The 17,442-nt window shown below is 40.4% G+C and overlaps 1 protein-coding gene and 1 pseudogene across 1 annotated transcript; both read right to left on the bottom strand.

Annotated features, from left to right (window-relative positions):
• Window positions 1-9,788: 9,788 nt before the first annotated feature.
• Window positions 9,789-11,239, bottom strand: LOC148734772 (uncharacterized; annotated as a pseudogene).
• A 694-nt stretch (window positions 11,240-11,933) lies between these two features.
• LOC111344398 (uncharacterized) lies at window positions 11,934-17,442 on the bottom strand. The gene is made up of 6 exons (XM_088751866.1): window positions 17,307-17,442; window positions 14,453-14,555; window positions 13,392-13,584; window positions 12,648-12,827; window positions 12,276-12,326; window positions 11,934-12,144 (listed from the first exon to the last, which is right to left on the bottom strand). The coding sequence occupies exons 2-6, from the start codon at window positions 14,552-14,554 to the stop codon at window positions 12,128-12,130; spliced, it is 543 nt and encodes a 180-aa protein (XP_088607992.1). The 5' UTR covers window position 14,555; window positions 17,307-17,442; the 3' UTR covers window positions 11,934-12,127.

The raw sequence follows: 17,442 nt of genomic DNA, 5'->3' as shown, positions 1-17,442 counted from the left end.
TGAAAAATGAACTGGCTCGAGCAGAGGTTCTTGGATATTACGACAAAGATGCTGAGACTCGTGTAATCACTGATGCAAGTCCTGTGGGTTTGGGCGCCGTTCTTGCTCTGGAGCAGCAAGGAGAGTTCAGGGTCACTATGTATGCTAGTCGAAGTCTAACGGATGCAGAACGCAGATACAGCCAGACAAAGCGCGAGGCGCTGGCGATTGTATGGGCTTGTGAACGGTTCCACACTTAAACACTTAGCCCAGACAGCCACCCCAAAAGCTATGACAACACGAGAAGTAGAGGAACATTCCCATCGTGATGCTGAGCTGAGTGAAGTAAGGCGATGCATTCGTGAAGGTGTCTGGAACAACAAAGAATGTGTTAAATATATTCCAGTAAAAGACGAACTGTGTGCCATCGGCAAAGTTGTTTTGCGTGGAACTCGCATTGTTATTCCCCAAACTCTGAGACAGCAAGTACTAGCTATTGCACACGAAGGACATGTTGGAATTGTTGCTACGAAACTGAGACTGAGGACTAAAGTGTGGTGGCCCGGTATCGACAAAGACGCTGAACAATATGTAAGGTCGTGTCATGGATGTCAATTAGTTGGACAAGCAACTCCACCGGAGCCTTTGATGCCTACTGAGCTGCCGCTTGGCAAATGGCAGGACTTATCCTTGGATCTCCTGGGACCGATGCCAACAGGAGAGTACCTGCTTGTTGTCATTGACTATTATTCTAGGTACTATGAAGTGGAGATCTTGATGTCAGTTACTGCATCCCAGATTATCTCACGCCTCGAGACGATATTCGCTGTTCATGGCCTGCCAGTAACCATAACGAGCGACAACGGACCACAATTCCGGTGTGAAGAGTTTGAGCATTTTCTTGTTGATAATGGTATCTTACACCGCAAGGTTACGCCACAATGGGCACAGGCAAATGGCGAAGTAGAGCGTCAAAACCGAAGCCTACTCAAAAGCATGAGAATTGCACAAGCAGAAGGAAAAAATTGGAGGAAAGAGCTCGTTCATTACCTCGCTACAAACAGAACAACGCCGCACACCGTCACAAGAGTTTCCCCTGCGGAGTTATTATTTGGTCGAAAGATCCGCACAAAGATGCCTGAGTTGCGCGAAACTACCGTAAATGATGATGAGCTACGAGATCGCGACTGGGAAAAGAAAATAAAAGCGAAGATATATGCAGATGAACGAAGGGGTGCTGAACCCAATGACCTTCAGACTGGTGACCAAGTGCTTCTAAAGAAGAAAAAGTCAAACAAGTTGTCAACAAAATTTGAAAGTGAGCCTTATGAAATCATTGAAAAGAAGGGCAATAGTGTTGTGGTACAGTCACCTGAGAAAGTTCAATACCAGAGGAACGTCACAGAAGTAAAGAAGTTTACTTTACCAAACCCCCATTGTGACCCTCCTCCAAGGTATAAAGCAGCACTTTCGCACCAGTCCCCTGGAGCAAGAGAAGAGTTGAGAGGGGGGGTGGTGGGGGGAGGAAGAGATGAAAGACGCTGGGAACGAGGTTATAGAAGCCGATTACCAACAGTCTACCGGCGTCTGTGTAGTACGGTGGCCCAGAAGGAGACAACGCTTCTACTTGAAAATGTAGTGTCGTTCTGTAAAAATGTAACTGTTATTTTTAGAATTAAACATCTTTCCTTAGAATTCTGCCATCGTTCCTTGTGTATATGCGACTGTTCCTTAAAAATATAGCTGTTCTATGGAAACAGTCGCGAGATTCTTCCGTAGAAATCTAGCCCTGCCGTAGTATAAGCCGTTGCTGTTCCGTAGAAATGTAGCTCTTCCGTAGAACTCTTTGCCTCTTCCGTATGGAACTTCGGCACTTCTGTAGAAAAGGAACGCTTTCGCAGAAAGTTCAAACCTGTGCGCGCGCATTAGCATGGGTGGGCACTGGGCATTAGCACCTGGCTATTCCCGCCATTTTCTCTCCAATTGTCTTCCTTCCACTCGTTGCTGTCGATGTTCCTCTCGTTATTATCGGTACTAGCATGGTTTTTTGCCAGGGTTGTGGAACAAAATTGATTCAAAATGGAAAGTCTGCCACAGCTGTGGGATAGAGTTAGACGGTAGGTAAAATCAGTGATGATACTCTTGTTTCTGTACATTAACTATTTTCCATTTGTCAGAATGAGCGTTAAAGTAATGTTTTCAAATTTTATTATAGGCACACCAGTACCAGGTGACGTAAAATCGCTGTCGTTCGATGAGTACAAAAAAAGGAAAGAAGGCGAAAGACTTTCAAAGTTTAAAAAGGCAAACACCAAAGACACCAAACGACCTGCAGCTCAGAAAAGCACTAATGAAGTGTCAAAAGTTCAATTTTGAAATTCCGTTCACAGCAATGATCCAAAGGGATAAAGTTAAATTTAGATTTACCATCCTGAAAAGATTCCACTTCGGCCCCACAGTTATAGCAGTACTTTCCACCCTGTTGCACTTTCGTTTCACAAACTTGACATATAACCATCGTAACGCTTGCAAAATGGCGAGCAACGAATTACAGCCAGGCGCTAATGCCCAATGCCCACCCGTGCTAATGCGCGCGCACAGGTTTGAACTTTCCGCAGAAGCGTTCCATTTCTACGGAAGCGCTGAAGTTCTATGCGGAAGAGGCAAAGAGTTCTACGGAAGAGCTACATTTCTACGGAACAGCGACGGCTTATACTACGGCAGGGCTAGATTTCAACGGAAGAATCTCGCGATTGTTTCCATAGAACAGCTATATTTCTAAGGAACAGCCGGAGATATTACAAGGAACGATGGCAGAATTCTAAGGAAAGATGTTTAATTCTAAAAAAAACAGTTACATTTTTACAGAACGACACTACATTTTCAAGTAGAAGCGTTGTTCCCTTCTGGGCCACCGTAGTGTAGCCTGCGAGCAGGGTCTCAACTTGGTTTTAATTTTAGGCCTCACAGAGCAGCCTACGCACGTGAGTTAACGAAAATTTCAGACATGCGCAGATGAAGTCCCTTGTTGTGTTTACTTCTCTCCTCTACGCTTTTAAAACTTTACCGTTGAATATCTTATCAAAACACAAAGTCTCTGGTAGTTTAATACTTGAAACGCGAAGACTGCAAGGGAGTTAAGGATTCTACCGTTTAATTTTTTTTTGTTTTCATCGACTTAGTGGTAGAAATGCTATTTTTTTTCGTACTGTTTTGTTATTCACTACCTGTGGTGTTTATTATTTGGAATTTCGAAACGGTCAAGTTCAAGAATTGGCATTGTAGTTTCAAGGCAAATTGAGGTTTGGAGTCCACTGTTGTTCCTATGAAAGTTATTTTCATGTTTTTGACGCGCGCTCGAGATGTCATGGAGGAATGAAATATATCGACTGAGCTGAGTTAAAGCAACTGAAGCGCGCGATGCTCGAGGTAAGATTATAAATTAGGTTATCTTGACCCTATCTTGGGGTGTGTTGGTGGTAATGGGTCAGTTAGCTTACATTCAATATCGCCCACCCGAGATCGAGAGTGAACTCCGGTTTATTCGTCAACAGGAACCAAGAGCAGTTTATCAATCACTTCTCGGGTACTCATTGGTACTATTGATGATGTTTGACTGATATCGATTGTTAAATCAATGCTTATTTCTTTTGGGCGCTTTTAATGTGGAGGATCGACCAATACACTGATTCTTTTTAGACCACACTGCATATTCAATATTTTGTGTTAGTCCAGGTACAACAAGTTTCCTGTATGTGAAAAAAAATTTCCATCGGTGTAGATATTTAATAGTTAGAAGAAAAACGTTTAAAGGGGAGAGAGGATTCATTACAGGTCAGATTTGTCATACTTATCTTTTACACGGATTAAGGAAAGACAGGGTAATGAACTTGGCACATTTTTAACAGTTCCAGTGTTTAAATCTAATTTATTACTGTTATACACTGTACACTAACTGTATGTAACATAACATTGGCTGCATCATTTAGCTTTGCCCTTCCTATACAAAATGATTCATATATTATGTACAAGAACACCTATACAAAAGTCATGTACTTATTACATTAAAAGTTACCTACTGCTAATGATATGTTAAATTATACATGTGCAACAGTATGATGATATAATCTACATGTAGTTAGGGTAAAGGTAAAGTCTGTTTACGAGCCAAGTGGCCCATTAGGCCGGTGCTTAACTCCGGTTTCTGTAGCATGAAGCGACTAGGAGTATTTCTACTCCCCCCTGGATGGGATGCGAGTCCATCGCAGGGTTATCCCCAGCATTAAATTTGCTGGTACCCATTTATACACCTGAGTGAAGAGAGGCACTGTGAGAGTAAAGTGTCTTGCCTAAGAACACAACACAATGTCCCGGCTGGGGCTCGAACCCAGACCACTCAATCCAGAGTCGAGCGCACCAACCGTGAGGCCACCGCGCCTCCACACATGCAGTTAAATATTACATTTATTATGGTCTTAAACTACTGTAGTGAAGTCTAATTAGATTTTCCTAGAAAAAATCTTCTCTGCGAGTTTACGCACGAAAACAGTGGCGGTTACACCTGTACAAGACCTCTTTAGCTTTATACGTCATTCTTTGGTCACGTGGTCTGAAATGGGTAAACAACAGTTACGGATATAGCAAATTAATTGCGAAGTATATAGAATATACTTCGCATCTATTAATATAGTTTATATTTATATAGAATATACTTCGCATCTATTAATTAGTTCGCATCTATTAATTAGTTAATTTAGTTAGGCAGGGGACGTTAAAGAACCCACTCACGAGGTTATTGTGATGTGGTCTGGCCTGTTTACTGGGAATTGGGGGGATGGGGCATCTTCAAATAAGTTTCCTTTGATTGTTTGTAAGCTGCTGATGCAGTCCGGCTAAAGTCCCCCGAAAAGTGTTGTGATGCGCATTTGATCATATCCACATGTTAATTTGCGCAATATAAATATTAAATTATTATTATTAATATTTCACTTTTATTGCGTCTGTAACTGCCATGATGTTTCCAAGAATTCGAATTTGTCTTTTCACAAACACCCTAACGATTCTAAACTTCAGAAGTTAAGTATCCATGATATTTTCTAAATTTTCTCTAGATTAAGATCAAAAGAGTTATGAGTGACATCTGGTACCTAAGTGTGCTCTGAACATTTCTAAGACGAGGATTTTAAGTTTACAGACAGCCGAACGAGGAGATTGATAGTAGACGGCGTCTGTCCTTCATCGTTTTTAAGGTCAACTATACCATATCTACTAAAAGGCAATTAACTAAAGCCTGCATAAAAAGTCTTTTCCATCTTGAGTAGATGGCGAAAATCTTCCATCATCCACCACGCACTTGAAACACCTCACACTTTCGCGTTCAGAGAAACCTTTTTCAGCGTTATTGAGTAAAACTTAATTAACATTTCAACTCCGCTTCAATTAAAGATCTACAATCTTATCTTCTAAGTCGACGTATTAGGAAGTATTAAGACGCCATGGACGAAGGACATGCGAACATTGCTCTGTCAATTGGACTCATTTTCTTATTATTAACCCGGATACCCAACAGTTGTTATAGACTGCTCGGAGAAACAGCCGATCCTGACAAGCTAAGCCATGAAAAGATGCTACTGAATGTAAACTGGGACAACACAGGAGATCATTGTCTCGCTCCGATGCCATTCTACAGACGCCATCTTGGTTTGGTGTTCAACACACGTGGAGGCTTTCATCATCGCAGGATTGGCAGATATCCCAATTCGGACTCGACCTTTCAACTGATTCGGCTGGCTATTAGTAGGAACATACAACTAAATCCCGGGCCGTCCCCCCTTGAATCGCCAACAAAGAAACCGTGTTGCCAAATATGTTCAAGGACGATCGCTCGTAACCACCGGATGTTCACTCGTAAATTGTGTGACCTCAAGTATCACATTAAATGTGGTAACGTAACGCCAAAGCAATACAACGAAATTATATATGACCCGAAGAGCTGGAGTTGCGAGGAATGCACTGCACAGCAGCTGCAATGTTCTGGTTTAGATTTGGATTCGAACTTGTCACTGTTGCATCAACTCCCCTTTGCTTCTTTGACGGATGAATTGTTTACTGCTGCGATATGCTGTGAAGAGAACCGGTCTTCTAGTTTGTCCAGCAATGGAGAAAAGGAAAACGAGAGTTATTCATCAGATCTTGTGTAGGAATTGGAGGCAAGCTCGAGAAAGGACATACGAGTGGCGGATCTGAATGTTTGTAGTATAAGAAATAAGATTGATGAACTAAGGTGCCTACAATTACTTTGCAGATTTGAACTTATAGCTATTACTGAAACGCATTTGGACAAAACAGTGCGGGATGAAGTGCTGCAAATTGAAGGTATGAAATCATTAGGGCTTGACCGTAAAGGTCGCAAGGGGAGGCGGGTGTATATTATACTATAGCGAACGCCTCCAAGCAACGCATCGAAGAGATTTATTTATTAACGGCCTGGAAGCAATCTGGTTACAAGTAAAATTTCCAATCACCTCAGCCTTGTTTTCAGTCATGTATAGACCGCCAGATGACAATGATTTTTTCCGCCTTATCGAACGATCTCTCGAAAAGGCTTGGTTAAAGTCGTCATGTGTCATTCTATTTGGAAACTTTAACTGTGATTTTTCTAGGAGGGAAGATTGGAACGGAAACAGCGCCAAATTGTGCTCGATCTTTGAAATGTTTAACATGGAAAATGTCATAAAAACGGCCACAAGAATCACTTTAACATCACGTACTCTCATCGACCTTATTGTGACCACAAGAAGAAACAGCGTCGGAATTACTGGTGTATTACCCCTTGGGATCTCAGATCACAATCTCAGATATGCAAATCTACGCTTGAAGTTCATAACAAACAAGAAGTTCATAACAACAAGAATTTATAAAAGATTGGACGAGGAACGATTTAGAAATGATATAGAAGCGGCGCCTTTTCATGTGGCATCAATATTTAAAGACGAAGATAATACCTTGTGGGCCTGGCAACATTTATTTAATGGCATCTGTGATAAACACGCCCCTTTAAAACAAATTAAAATCAGGAGCATATCTGCCCCGTGAATTTCCAACGCCATTTGCTACAAAATGAATCGGAGGTGTAAGCTGTTCAAGGCCGCAGTTGCATCTCAGTGCTCAAAGCTGTGGCAAGAGTACAAGCATGTCAGAAATGAGGTTACCAAAGCTCTTAGACAGGCCAAAGCTTCTTATTTTCGCGAAATGTTCCAAGAAGTTAAGAAGACGAGCGCTTACTGGAATCTGCTAAATAAAGCTACAAACTCACCAACACGTAAATGCATTGGCCCCTTGAAAGGAGACAATTGTAGCCTCGCATTGGCTGATAGAGAAAAGGCATGCTTAATGAACTCGTACTTTGCAACGATTGGCAAAAAGCTAGCTGAAGAATTTCAGTTCACCTTGAAGTCCAACCTTCCGTACAAACTGAACACCGTAAACAAAACGACAGAATCTCTCCCCCACCCCCGCTTGAGGGATTCCCAATTTCTAAACACTCTATTCAAACCAAAGTTAATGCGCTCAAAATCTATAAGTCCACAGGACCTGACAAGATTTCATCGAAGTTGTTGAGAGCCGCCGTCAACGCTATTGTACCAGCACTAACGAGTCTATACCATTGCAGCTATGAAAGTAAGTCTGTATTTTCAGAGTGGAAGATCGCAAGGCTCACACCAATATACAAAAAAGATGATGAAACTGAAAGGGGAAACTACCGCCCAGTCTCCCTACTTAGCATTCCGAAGCAAAATCATGGAGTCGGTAGTAAATGACGCCCTTGTCAAACACGTCTTTCGAGATAACAATTTGGTCTCAAACAGGCAGTGGACCTACCGACCCGGGCATTCCACAGAATACCTGATGATTCATCTCACAGAATCTTGGAGATCAGCTCTTGACTCTAGAAAATTTGTAGCAGTAGCGTTCATCGACTTCAGGAAAGCTGTTGATAGCGTCTCACATGCTGCATTAATTATGAAGCTAGAAAGGCATTTCGGAATTAAGGGATCCGCCCTCGATTAGCTGAAGAGTTATTTGACAGGACGAAAACAGTTCACAGAGTTAAATGGAGTTAAGTCAGACCTTCTTCCAGTATCCATGGCGATACCTCAAGGATCAGTGCTAGGACCGACTCTGTTCACACTATTCACAGATGATCTGCTGCCATCTGTCCGGTCGGGGTCTCTGTATCTGTTTGCCGATGATACCACGGTCTTCTGTAAAGGCGACACGGCAGACGAGGCCATCGCAAAGCTGAACGGGGCATTGAAGGAGGTTTACGACTGGTGTGGTAGAAAGCGATTAACACCCCATCCAGGAAAGAGCGAGGCGATGCTTCTTTGCGGGGAAACCCAATGGGGCCGATTGCCCCGGTGTTATTGGGAGACTCCAGTATAAAATGGGTTACTAAAGCACGTGTGTTAGGCCTGACAGTCGACCACAAGTTAGCATGGGATGCACATCTAATGGATGTTAAGAAGAGTTTTGCTAGCAAACTAGACCTGTTAAAACGATCTAGATTCTTGCCAAAAAGTGTTTTGAGAGACTTCTACTTTAAGGTTATTTTGCCCTCTGTTAAATACGGGTTAGTACTGTGGGGTGCCTGTTGTAACTCAAAATTACTTGATTCAATTGAAAGACTTCATTGTAGAACATCTCGAATCATTTATAACTTACCAAGAGACATGCCTTCAAAAGAGGTGCTGGCCTACCATCGATGGCACACTATTTACTTATATTATAAAATAGATATTCTTAAGATCTTTTTTAAAGCAAAAAATGGCGGCTTGCCTGAATTGCTGTCTAATAATATTTACATAAAAAGGAGTAATGGATATTCACTACGGGTTGGAGACTGCTCTACAGTACCAAGATTCGAAACTAGATTTATGAAGGATTCATTGGCTTACAGAGGCACCTTTCTGTGGAATACGATCTGTCTCAATGAGAACGGAACATCGCATCTGAGCAACAAAGATCGATATCTGATAAGAACGAAAGATTACTTCAAGGATCTTAAATTCGAGACTACCTCCGCCTCGACAACGCGGCGTAGAATTGCAGATTTTATATATAATTGATGATTATTTATGTATATTTTAGTGATATTTTACCTATTCAGCAATGATTTTATCTCGTAAAAAGTAATTTTAATGTATAATTCGTAATGTACTAGTTGCCAATCTTGTCAATATTTTGACATTTTATTCATATTAGGATTTATGTTTTTAATTATAAATACACGACCTCACAAGCTTATAGCTTCAAATTTTTTTATCCTGTTTAAATAAAGGTCATCATCATCATCATTATCATCATCATCATCATCATTAGAGAGGTTTTTTTAGAAAATTAGGTGCAGCACGTCGTAAGTCACTAGTTGCAACGTGTAAAACTGCATTTGAACAGCATTAGGGAGAGCACAAGTTGTTATCTTAAGTATATGATAATACACCTGAATACTACAAGGACGGTTTTATTTTTCCTCATTGCTTTATGTGGCATTATCTTCTTGACCGTCTGGTGAGAATAGGCGTTTTCAGGATACAAGCCGACTCTTTATACAACTGAAACGATGTAACGGTACGCAGCGGTATAATGTTCGAGAACATGTCGTAATAGTGCATGCAAACTCCAACGAAATTTGTTCTACATCGTTGCGGAGTTTTTACGTCGCTTTTAGCTGAGGTTTAACCGAAGTATCATCTTGACGTAGATTCCAAATGCAGGTAACGTACGAGGGTAAACATGTCACACATGACTTTTGTTACTGAGGTAGCCGTCGGCAACAATTTAAGTGTTACACGACGAAAATTTTTAATACAACAATAACGAGTAAGTGCTATCCCAACAGGTCCGGATTTCATGAGTTGGTAGTAGATTTTCTTGGGTGATTGTTTGACTATTTATAAGTTAGTGTGGCATGTGCACTGAATGAACTAATTTGCTTTACAGCAATGATTTTGTTGTATTACAGACACTCAGCCAATCGGTTTTAGTTCATCTGCTTTGCCCTTTGCCCTCTACATAACCCTTTCCTACAATACCGGTGGATACGTCTGCGAGTAGCGCCAACCAGAAAAAACCCACTGGAAGCAAAATACTGTGAATTCCGCGCTCCGCACGCCCCGAAATTCCACATCCATCACGGGCGGTGATGTCACTTTACGATAATTTCGGGGTCATGTTCAATTAAATGGAATTGAGACCGCCAATAGCTCTAATTGGAGTTGAATTCACCAATCAGACACTCCAGCGGTATTCTTGTGAGTGTAGCACCAAAGCGAGGCATTAGGGTCGATGTTCGATTCAAGTTCAAGAAGTTATATGCGAGCCAAACATGTCAACTGATAATAATCATAAAAATACATTAGATTCTGTGAACTTTATCGCTGAGGAGAAAGCCCAGTTACTGCGCGGAGACTGTCCACGTCAAATCACGAACGATAGACTGAAACAGTGGCTGTCGTATCGTAAAGGAACGGCTAGGGATGGAGGTGCGCGTTCCGACGCCACGAAGGCCGAACTCGCACAAAGGTAACTTAATCTACATAAAGATCGCTATTACTTATACATATCTTGGCAACAACTGTAAGCTAAATTTCTAAATATCTTCACAAGCGATTTCTAGTTGCTGGACATGTCCATGTCGAAACAAAGCAAATGCTTTCGAACTCACATCCTTATAATCCTTGTTTGACTCGTCGTCTTTGACTTTCCTCTCTATGAAATAGGCTAAGAAATGTTGCATTATGAAATTAGGTACAATATCCTTAGCTTGGATGATTGGTAGCGAGGCTGTGTCCGAAGAAACATCACAAGTAGCATTGTTTACGGTTGTTGTTGTGGTTGTCAAGACGATCAACTAGTGTGGTTGTTTTGATGCCAAGTGCTTCCATTTCTCGGTAAAATTATCTTCCCAACCATTCTTTATACATTTAGCTTAAAGTTGTTGCCAAGATATATATAAGTAATAGTGATCGTTAGGTAGATTAAGTTACCTTTGTGCGAGTTCGGCCTTCGTGGCGTCGGAACGTGCACTTCCATCCTTGGCCGTTCCTTTACGATACGACAGCCACTGTTTCAGTCTATCTTTCGTGATTTGACGTGGACAGTCTCCGCACAGTAACTGGGCTTTCTCCTCAGCGGCAAAGTTCACAGAATCTACTTTAATTTTATGATTATTATCAGTTGACATGTTTGGCTCGCATATAACTTCTTGAGCTTGAATCAAACATCGACCCTAATGCCTCTCTTTGTTGCTACACTCACAAAAATACCGCTGGAGAGTCCGATCGGTGCCTTTAACTCCAATAAGAGCTATCCAAGCCTCAAGGTTCACCGAGAGCCTTTGGACTAGGTGTTATCCGGATATCGCGGTTCCCAAACCGTCTAAGTTTTCAAATTATGGTGAAAATTGCTAACACTCGGGGGCGTGCGAGCGGGGCAAAATACACTTATGCCCACAAACATGTAGTATGCGTCCCTCCGCACGCGGTGCGAATCTACACTGCATCACATGATATTTCAGTAAACTAGTTCTATCCAACATGGTTGGTGTTTATGATAGTCTTACACAATATCTCTATTTTAGCCTGTAAAACAGAATGCGCCATAATGCTCAGCAAAGTGATAACAGTGGACAATTTCTTTCCCACTTGTCGCAAAAATATTTTTATAGGATCTTACAGGGATCAACAACGCTCAAACGGAAACAAAATAAGATAGAATTGCTCGAAGGCCTATCTTCTGTTAGTGAAGACTGTGTATTCTTAAACACGAGAAACTAACTGACACTTTTGTCTCGAAGACTATTAATGACAAACCATCGGAGTAAAATAATCTTTTTCAGGGTTCGCAACAATTCTACCAGAGAAGGAAAGAATAACATTGGAGAGAATAGCAAATACATTCCATGGGTTATATATCTAACTAGTGGTAAATAAAGTAACAAACTGGTCTACATAATATATGTATTGTGTATTCGATACTGAAACAATCTGGACAAAAGTATTCTACGTAAAAAAAAAATAAAAACTTAGACTGCTGGACTTTAACCTTCGAGTTTCTTTTTTTTATTGCATCGACACTTCCAGACCTCTCAGCACGCCCTAGAAACTGTAAAAAAAACAAAACAAAACAAAACAGAAAGTTGCAATTAATTTAGAAGATTTACCATGCGTCACAAGCGATTCCCTCTTAATTAATGTACAAAGGTATAAATTCTCATATGAAAGACTATTCATTACTTGAAAGAGAGATCAACATGGCCAGAATGAGGTTGGAAACCGCCGCGACCACTGAAAAACGATAGAATAAGTGAACAAATTAGTTAATAGATGATCGGAAATATTGATGTCTTTTTTTACATTATATCTTTATTGCATGGTTACATACTTTTATCTCTGGGCAGGACTGAAAAAAAAATTATTTTTTAATAATTTAACAATTCTTCCAAGTCCAGAAGAAAAAGGGCGTGTAAAATCTATTCTTTGCATTTCCCTACGTCACCTGTCTACACCCATTGGCAAATGGTGCTTTACAGATAGAAACACATATTCTATGCAGTTAAAAACATTAGAGACATTATAAATTCGTGTAAAAAAATTATCAATTCCTACCCAGACTTGAAGCTGAAGAGCAATATTTTACACAATCCTTCGACTCTTGTGACTTGTTTTTGTGTCCCTGACAGCTGTATTCTTTACTCTCACATACACTTTCAATCACAAATGGTCCACCTCCTCCGTCACACTTTTTGCACTCGCCATCCTTGGCTTTCCATTCTGAGTAAGTAACTCCTAAAAAAAATTGTATAGTTTAATCCATTTATCACTGAAAGCTGGGGTCATTACTTCATCACGGATAATTTCCCCAGAACAAGTGCGAGGGGAAATCGTCGAATGAAAGTCGTAATGAAATAATAGAGATGCGAAAATATGAAATAAAGATTTATTTTTTTCTTTATTTATTTACTGAAAGCCAGGGTCGTTACTTTATCACGGATAATTTCCTCGGGACAAACGCGAGGGTACATCGTCGAACGAAATTTATAATTATGAAATAATAGAGATGCAAAAATATCAAATAAAGATTTATAAAGGTAAATAAATTAAGCTAATAGGAATATGTTGACATTATTGACAGTGCATAAAGATAACTGGTATGATTGAACGGATGATAATTGAAGGTATCTCTTTTGTGTCAGTTTATTTGCCTCTTGTCCCTTGTAATCATTACATAATCGAGCGGTGTAGGGCAAGCTTTACAAATTTACTGTTAAAAATGATTTCGTCTCTTACAAGATATGATTTAAGCCCTAATCAATCGCAGCGCCCGATTCTCAATAAATAAACGACACTTACCGACTGGTTCAGAGGTGTAGTTTGTCGTGTGAGGGATTATGAGTTGTACGTCCTCAAAATAAAATGGCGTTGAGACAGGTTTCAAATGCAAGCATACTTTGACTATTACAATCGTTCCACCCCAGGGGGCTTTACAGAAACTGACTACCAGTATCTCCACCTTACATGCAAAGCGCTTGAAAAAGTCACAAATCTGGAGCAAGAAAAGGAAAGAGGCAGGTGATCAGAATCATCACTTGCAATAAAATGTTCTTAACAATTCAGAATGTTCATCCATAGCGAATGACTCCTTCGCATTCTAGCCACTAAGGATCGAACTTCCAAATCGGAAACAAATATGTTTTAACAAATCCGCCCACAGTGTTGTAAACTGAAGAATGTCTCAGGCTTTTTCTTTTTAACAACGTGAAGTATTTGTCGCCAGATCTACTGAAAAGTGCATTTGGAACATTTTGAGCACTATTTGTTTAAGAGTGGAAGTTCCCTTTAAAAGGGGAGGTGGTGAGGTCTTCCAAGTGGAGGGTACTCGTCAATTGAAATTCACATATCTTATGAACAACTGATCATATTGAAGTCCATTTTTTGAATGAGTAAGAAAAAACTCAATTCAGATTTGGAGTATTTGATGCAATCCAAATATTACATCTCACATTTTGGTAAGTTAAGCATAACTTGTAAGGGCGTAGGGGGCAAAGAAATATGGAGAAAAAATGTACACCCTAACGAAATTAATTTCAATAATGTAGCTACTGCTTTCACACATTTACGCTTATTGTCTTTCCATCATTATTTTAGATTTTTTGATTTATTGAGCATGATATGGTGAATCATTATACATTAGACTTACTATGAAACATCTGATTGGTCGAGAACATTCAGTTAATAAGCAGTAGCATGTGATGTTGATACGATAAGCCACTATCTGTCTTTTAAGTGGCCGGTTTGAAGAAGTTCGGTTGCAGTCCGTACTGCCTTATTTTATGGGACGGCTTCTCGAGAGCGAGAATTTAAGAATAGTTTATGTAGAGCCTGAGGTTCTAGGCCAAATTTTATGCACTTACGAGCTTGGATATAGAATTTTTTAATTCTTTATAATCCGTTGATGATTCTTGTACTCGTCTTTCCAAGGTATATCTTTCAAAGGAATAGTATAAACGACGCATGCTGAAGAAATACAAGGAAAAAAAGCATTATCAAGTAACAAATAAGAGATAAAAGTTATCATTATTTTCTCTTTTATGTTATATTTTCCTAAAACCTGAGGTTATACAGTGTAGGTAAGGCGAAGAGGGCGAAATGAACGGGGTAGGTGGGAACTGAGTGTACCATTACCGGTCAATCTAGCAGGCCATATTTCAGAATACTTTCCACAAAATTCAAAAGTTTGTTTTGGTTGCCAAGAGACGGAGATGTAATAAAAATCTTACTACCTTCGTTTTCTTGGTCTGAGCTGAATAAGTTACGCAACTTACAGTACGGAACTCGAACTCGGTTAGTAAGAGGTACCATGCAAAGAAATAAAAGACACATTTTGCTGATCAAGTTCACGAGGATCTGCAGTTGTTGTGCAAAACTAAGACCTGGCCATACGTGACCGGTATTTTTATTTCTAAGGTCACTTACCGATCAGTTTTTGACATTGTGGCGAAAAAAGGCATGTGTTGATCGCGTTTGGAGGAGGTCCATAGGGCTAATTTGGGGACAGACCAAACTCTTTCACTAAAATAAAGCTGACGCAGTAGCATACACTGAAGCCCTAGCACCGTAATTCAATTGTTACTTGAATATCGCATGATCCACATTTCTGGGCAAGGACTCGTAGCTTATACTAAGTAAGATGATGGAACAAGACGTTTAAAACAGGGGAGACAACTGCGCACATAGGAAACAAACTTACAAGGATTCATGATATAACGAATTTTAGGAATTAAGAGCCTTATTTAGTGGTTTGCTTTGTTTTTTGCTTTCCTTTTGTGAACAGTATTTTTTTCCCATGTGTTTGCTCTTCGGTTCTTTTTGTTTTCAAAAATTTTCGTTTGCTTGTATTTTTCCCCTCTCTTTTAATTTTTAAGCTTTTTTTTTACTACGAGGAGAGAGCTGAGATTTTGTAAGTCGGATAGAACTAAAATCGAAACGATTTTAAAATTGAAACCGGCACACACTAGTGAGACTCAAACAAAATAGTTTCCCTTCTAACTGCGTCAACGCCTTAAGCTATTTAGCTCTGTCATTGGTTATTTCATTGGACTGACGAAGAAGAATCTTTTAAACGGGGGAGGGGGGGGGGGAGCTACTTCCAATACATTCACTTAAATGAAATCGAAACGATGTTCTCACAATTTGCGAAGCAATCTCACTGAAAATTGTCAGCGGATAGTTCTATTGCAGACAAGCACTAGGTGTTTGCAAGGAAAAACATAGCGGTTAACTTAGGAAATTAAGGAACTTTTCCTGACAGGTTATCTTAAGGATCCGAAGACGCTTTCCGTTTTGTAACGAACATCAAGTCGGGATCAATCAAGACATGTCCTTAAATAATTTACACTCACGGTTAGCTGAAGCTTAAATTTTGCTGATCGCGTTGTTCCAAAATTTTCCTGTAGACGCATTTATTAGATCTGCTCAGGTTAGCGCGGTTTCGTGTTTTCGGTAATTCAGCGGAGTATAATTTCGTGACTATTTTGAAACCAAACATGTGACGAGTAACATGGGATATTTTTTACTCGATTGCAAGTCAGGTGACGTTCGTAATGTCGACTTTGAGCCATGTAGTACATTTGCCCACAATGTGGCGAAAAATTTCCGGAAAAAAAGACGGGAAGAATGGCGGCAACTGAATCTTTCCCTCACTAAATACAAAAGTAAGTAACCGAAGAAGATTAAGGGCAAAACAAGTTAAGATTACTTTCCTCGACGAACCGTCCATTTAAAGCGACAGCAAACGAAATTCGTGGAGGTGTTTGTACGATTCTTTTTGAAACTTAGAAATTTGAGCCGGATGTTTTTTAAACTCCTTCGCATCCTCGAACAGGCTTCGCCAAAGCAAAATCATAAAATTTTTCAAGTCGTTGTTCAAAAAACAACAGTCTGAGTTACTTGCGAGACCACACTTCGCACGTAAAGGATTAGAGCGGCCCGTGTGGCTTGGGGAGCTCGCTGACAAGCCCGTGAATTGACCGCTTTGCAAGTTGTGTTATCATCGTTCCTCGTTCCCAGACCTCGCGCTTCCCCAGCCCTACTCTGAAGGATAAAAATAAGTAACAGTCTAGATTTCAAAACTCCTGTAATACTCAAATTAGATGTAATAAATATGTTGTGAGGTGAATTGAAAGTTGTTGTTTTGAGACTTTTCCAGTTAGGCCTTTTGTTTTGTTGAGCCTTGCCTGTTGCGCCTACTGACGTGTTGTTTTGGTAGATTTATATTATTTTGGCTCAGCTCGGGGATTTTCTTGTTACCGTGTTAGAAATTTAGACAGTTAGACAGTTTCACAGGTAGTCATGTTTGCGTTGGTAAAGCTGACCTTGAGTTCTACCCACACTGATGTTCCTGTTTGCGCTCGCGATTCCTATGCACAGCCGTTAGCGTTCAATTGGTTCCTTGGTGCTCGACGACTACCTCGGTGAGGGCCAACCAGTTTCCCCCTTTTTTGCAAAATAAACGGATGCACTAAGGAAACTCAGGTCAGCTAACCCAAACATGTCTACGGTTTTCCTACTTAATACGTTGGTACTTCTCGCTAGAGCAGAAAGAGAGAGAAAGGAAGCGTCGCTGTTGAAGGAGTCAACTCCTTTGGAAGATCTAGAGAATTAAAAAGTACAGAGTCCTGGTACCTCTGGTTAATTTGCCTAAGTGAGTTGTACAACCCCCGACAAAGACAAATCTCGAAAAACGCGAAGGAATCTAACTTCACATACCTAATTTTAAGGTAAGCACTAGGCTGACAGAACACTGAGGTTGAGGTGTTGATGGGGGGATGAAAAAAGATGTTGAGGTGGTGAAATTGGACGAAGAGGTGAGAGACAATGTTGAGGTAGTGACATTTGACGAAGG

The sequence above is a fragment of the Stylophora pistillata genome, chromosome 3 (genome assembly GCF_964205215.1).
Source record: "Stylophora pistillata chromosome 3, jaStyPist1.2, whole genome shotgun sequence".
Classification (NCBI taxonomy): Eukaryota; Metazoa; Cnidaria; class Anthozoa; order Scleractinia; family Pocilloporidae; genus Stylophora; species Stylophora pistillata.
The sequence above is the reverse complement of the archived record's forward strand: the minus strand, read 5'-3'. Positions and strand labels throughout refer to the sequence as shown.

Coding starts and splice junctions, on each gene's coding strand:
- LOC111344398 (XM_088751866.1), bottom strand. CDS start 14,554: ATGCGTCGTTTATACTATTCCTTTGAAAGATATACCTTGGAAAGACGA. Junction 13,585..14,452: donor AAAATTCTATATCCAAGCTC/GTAAGTGCATAA, acceptor TTCTTGCTCCAG/ATTTGTGACTTTTTCAAGCG. Junction 12,828..13,391: donor CTACACCTCTGAACCAGTCG/GTAAGTGTCGTT, acceptor AATTTTTTTTAG/GAGTTACTTACTCAGAATGG.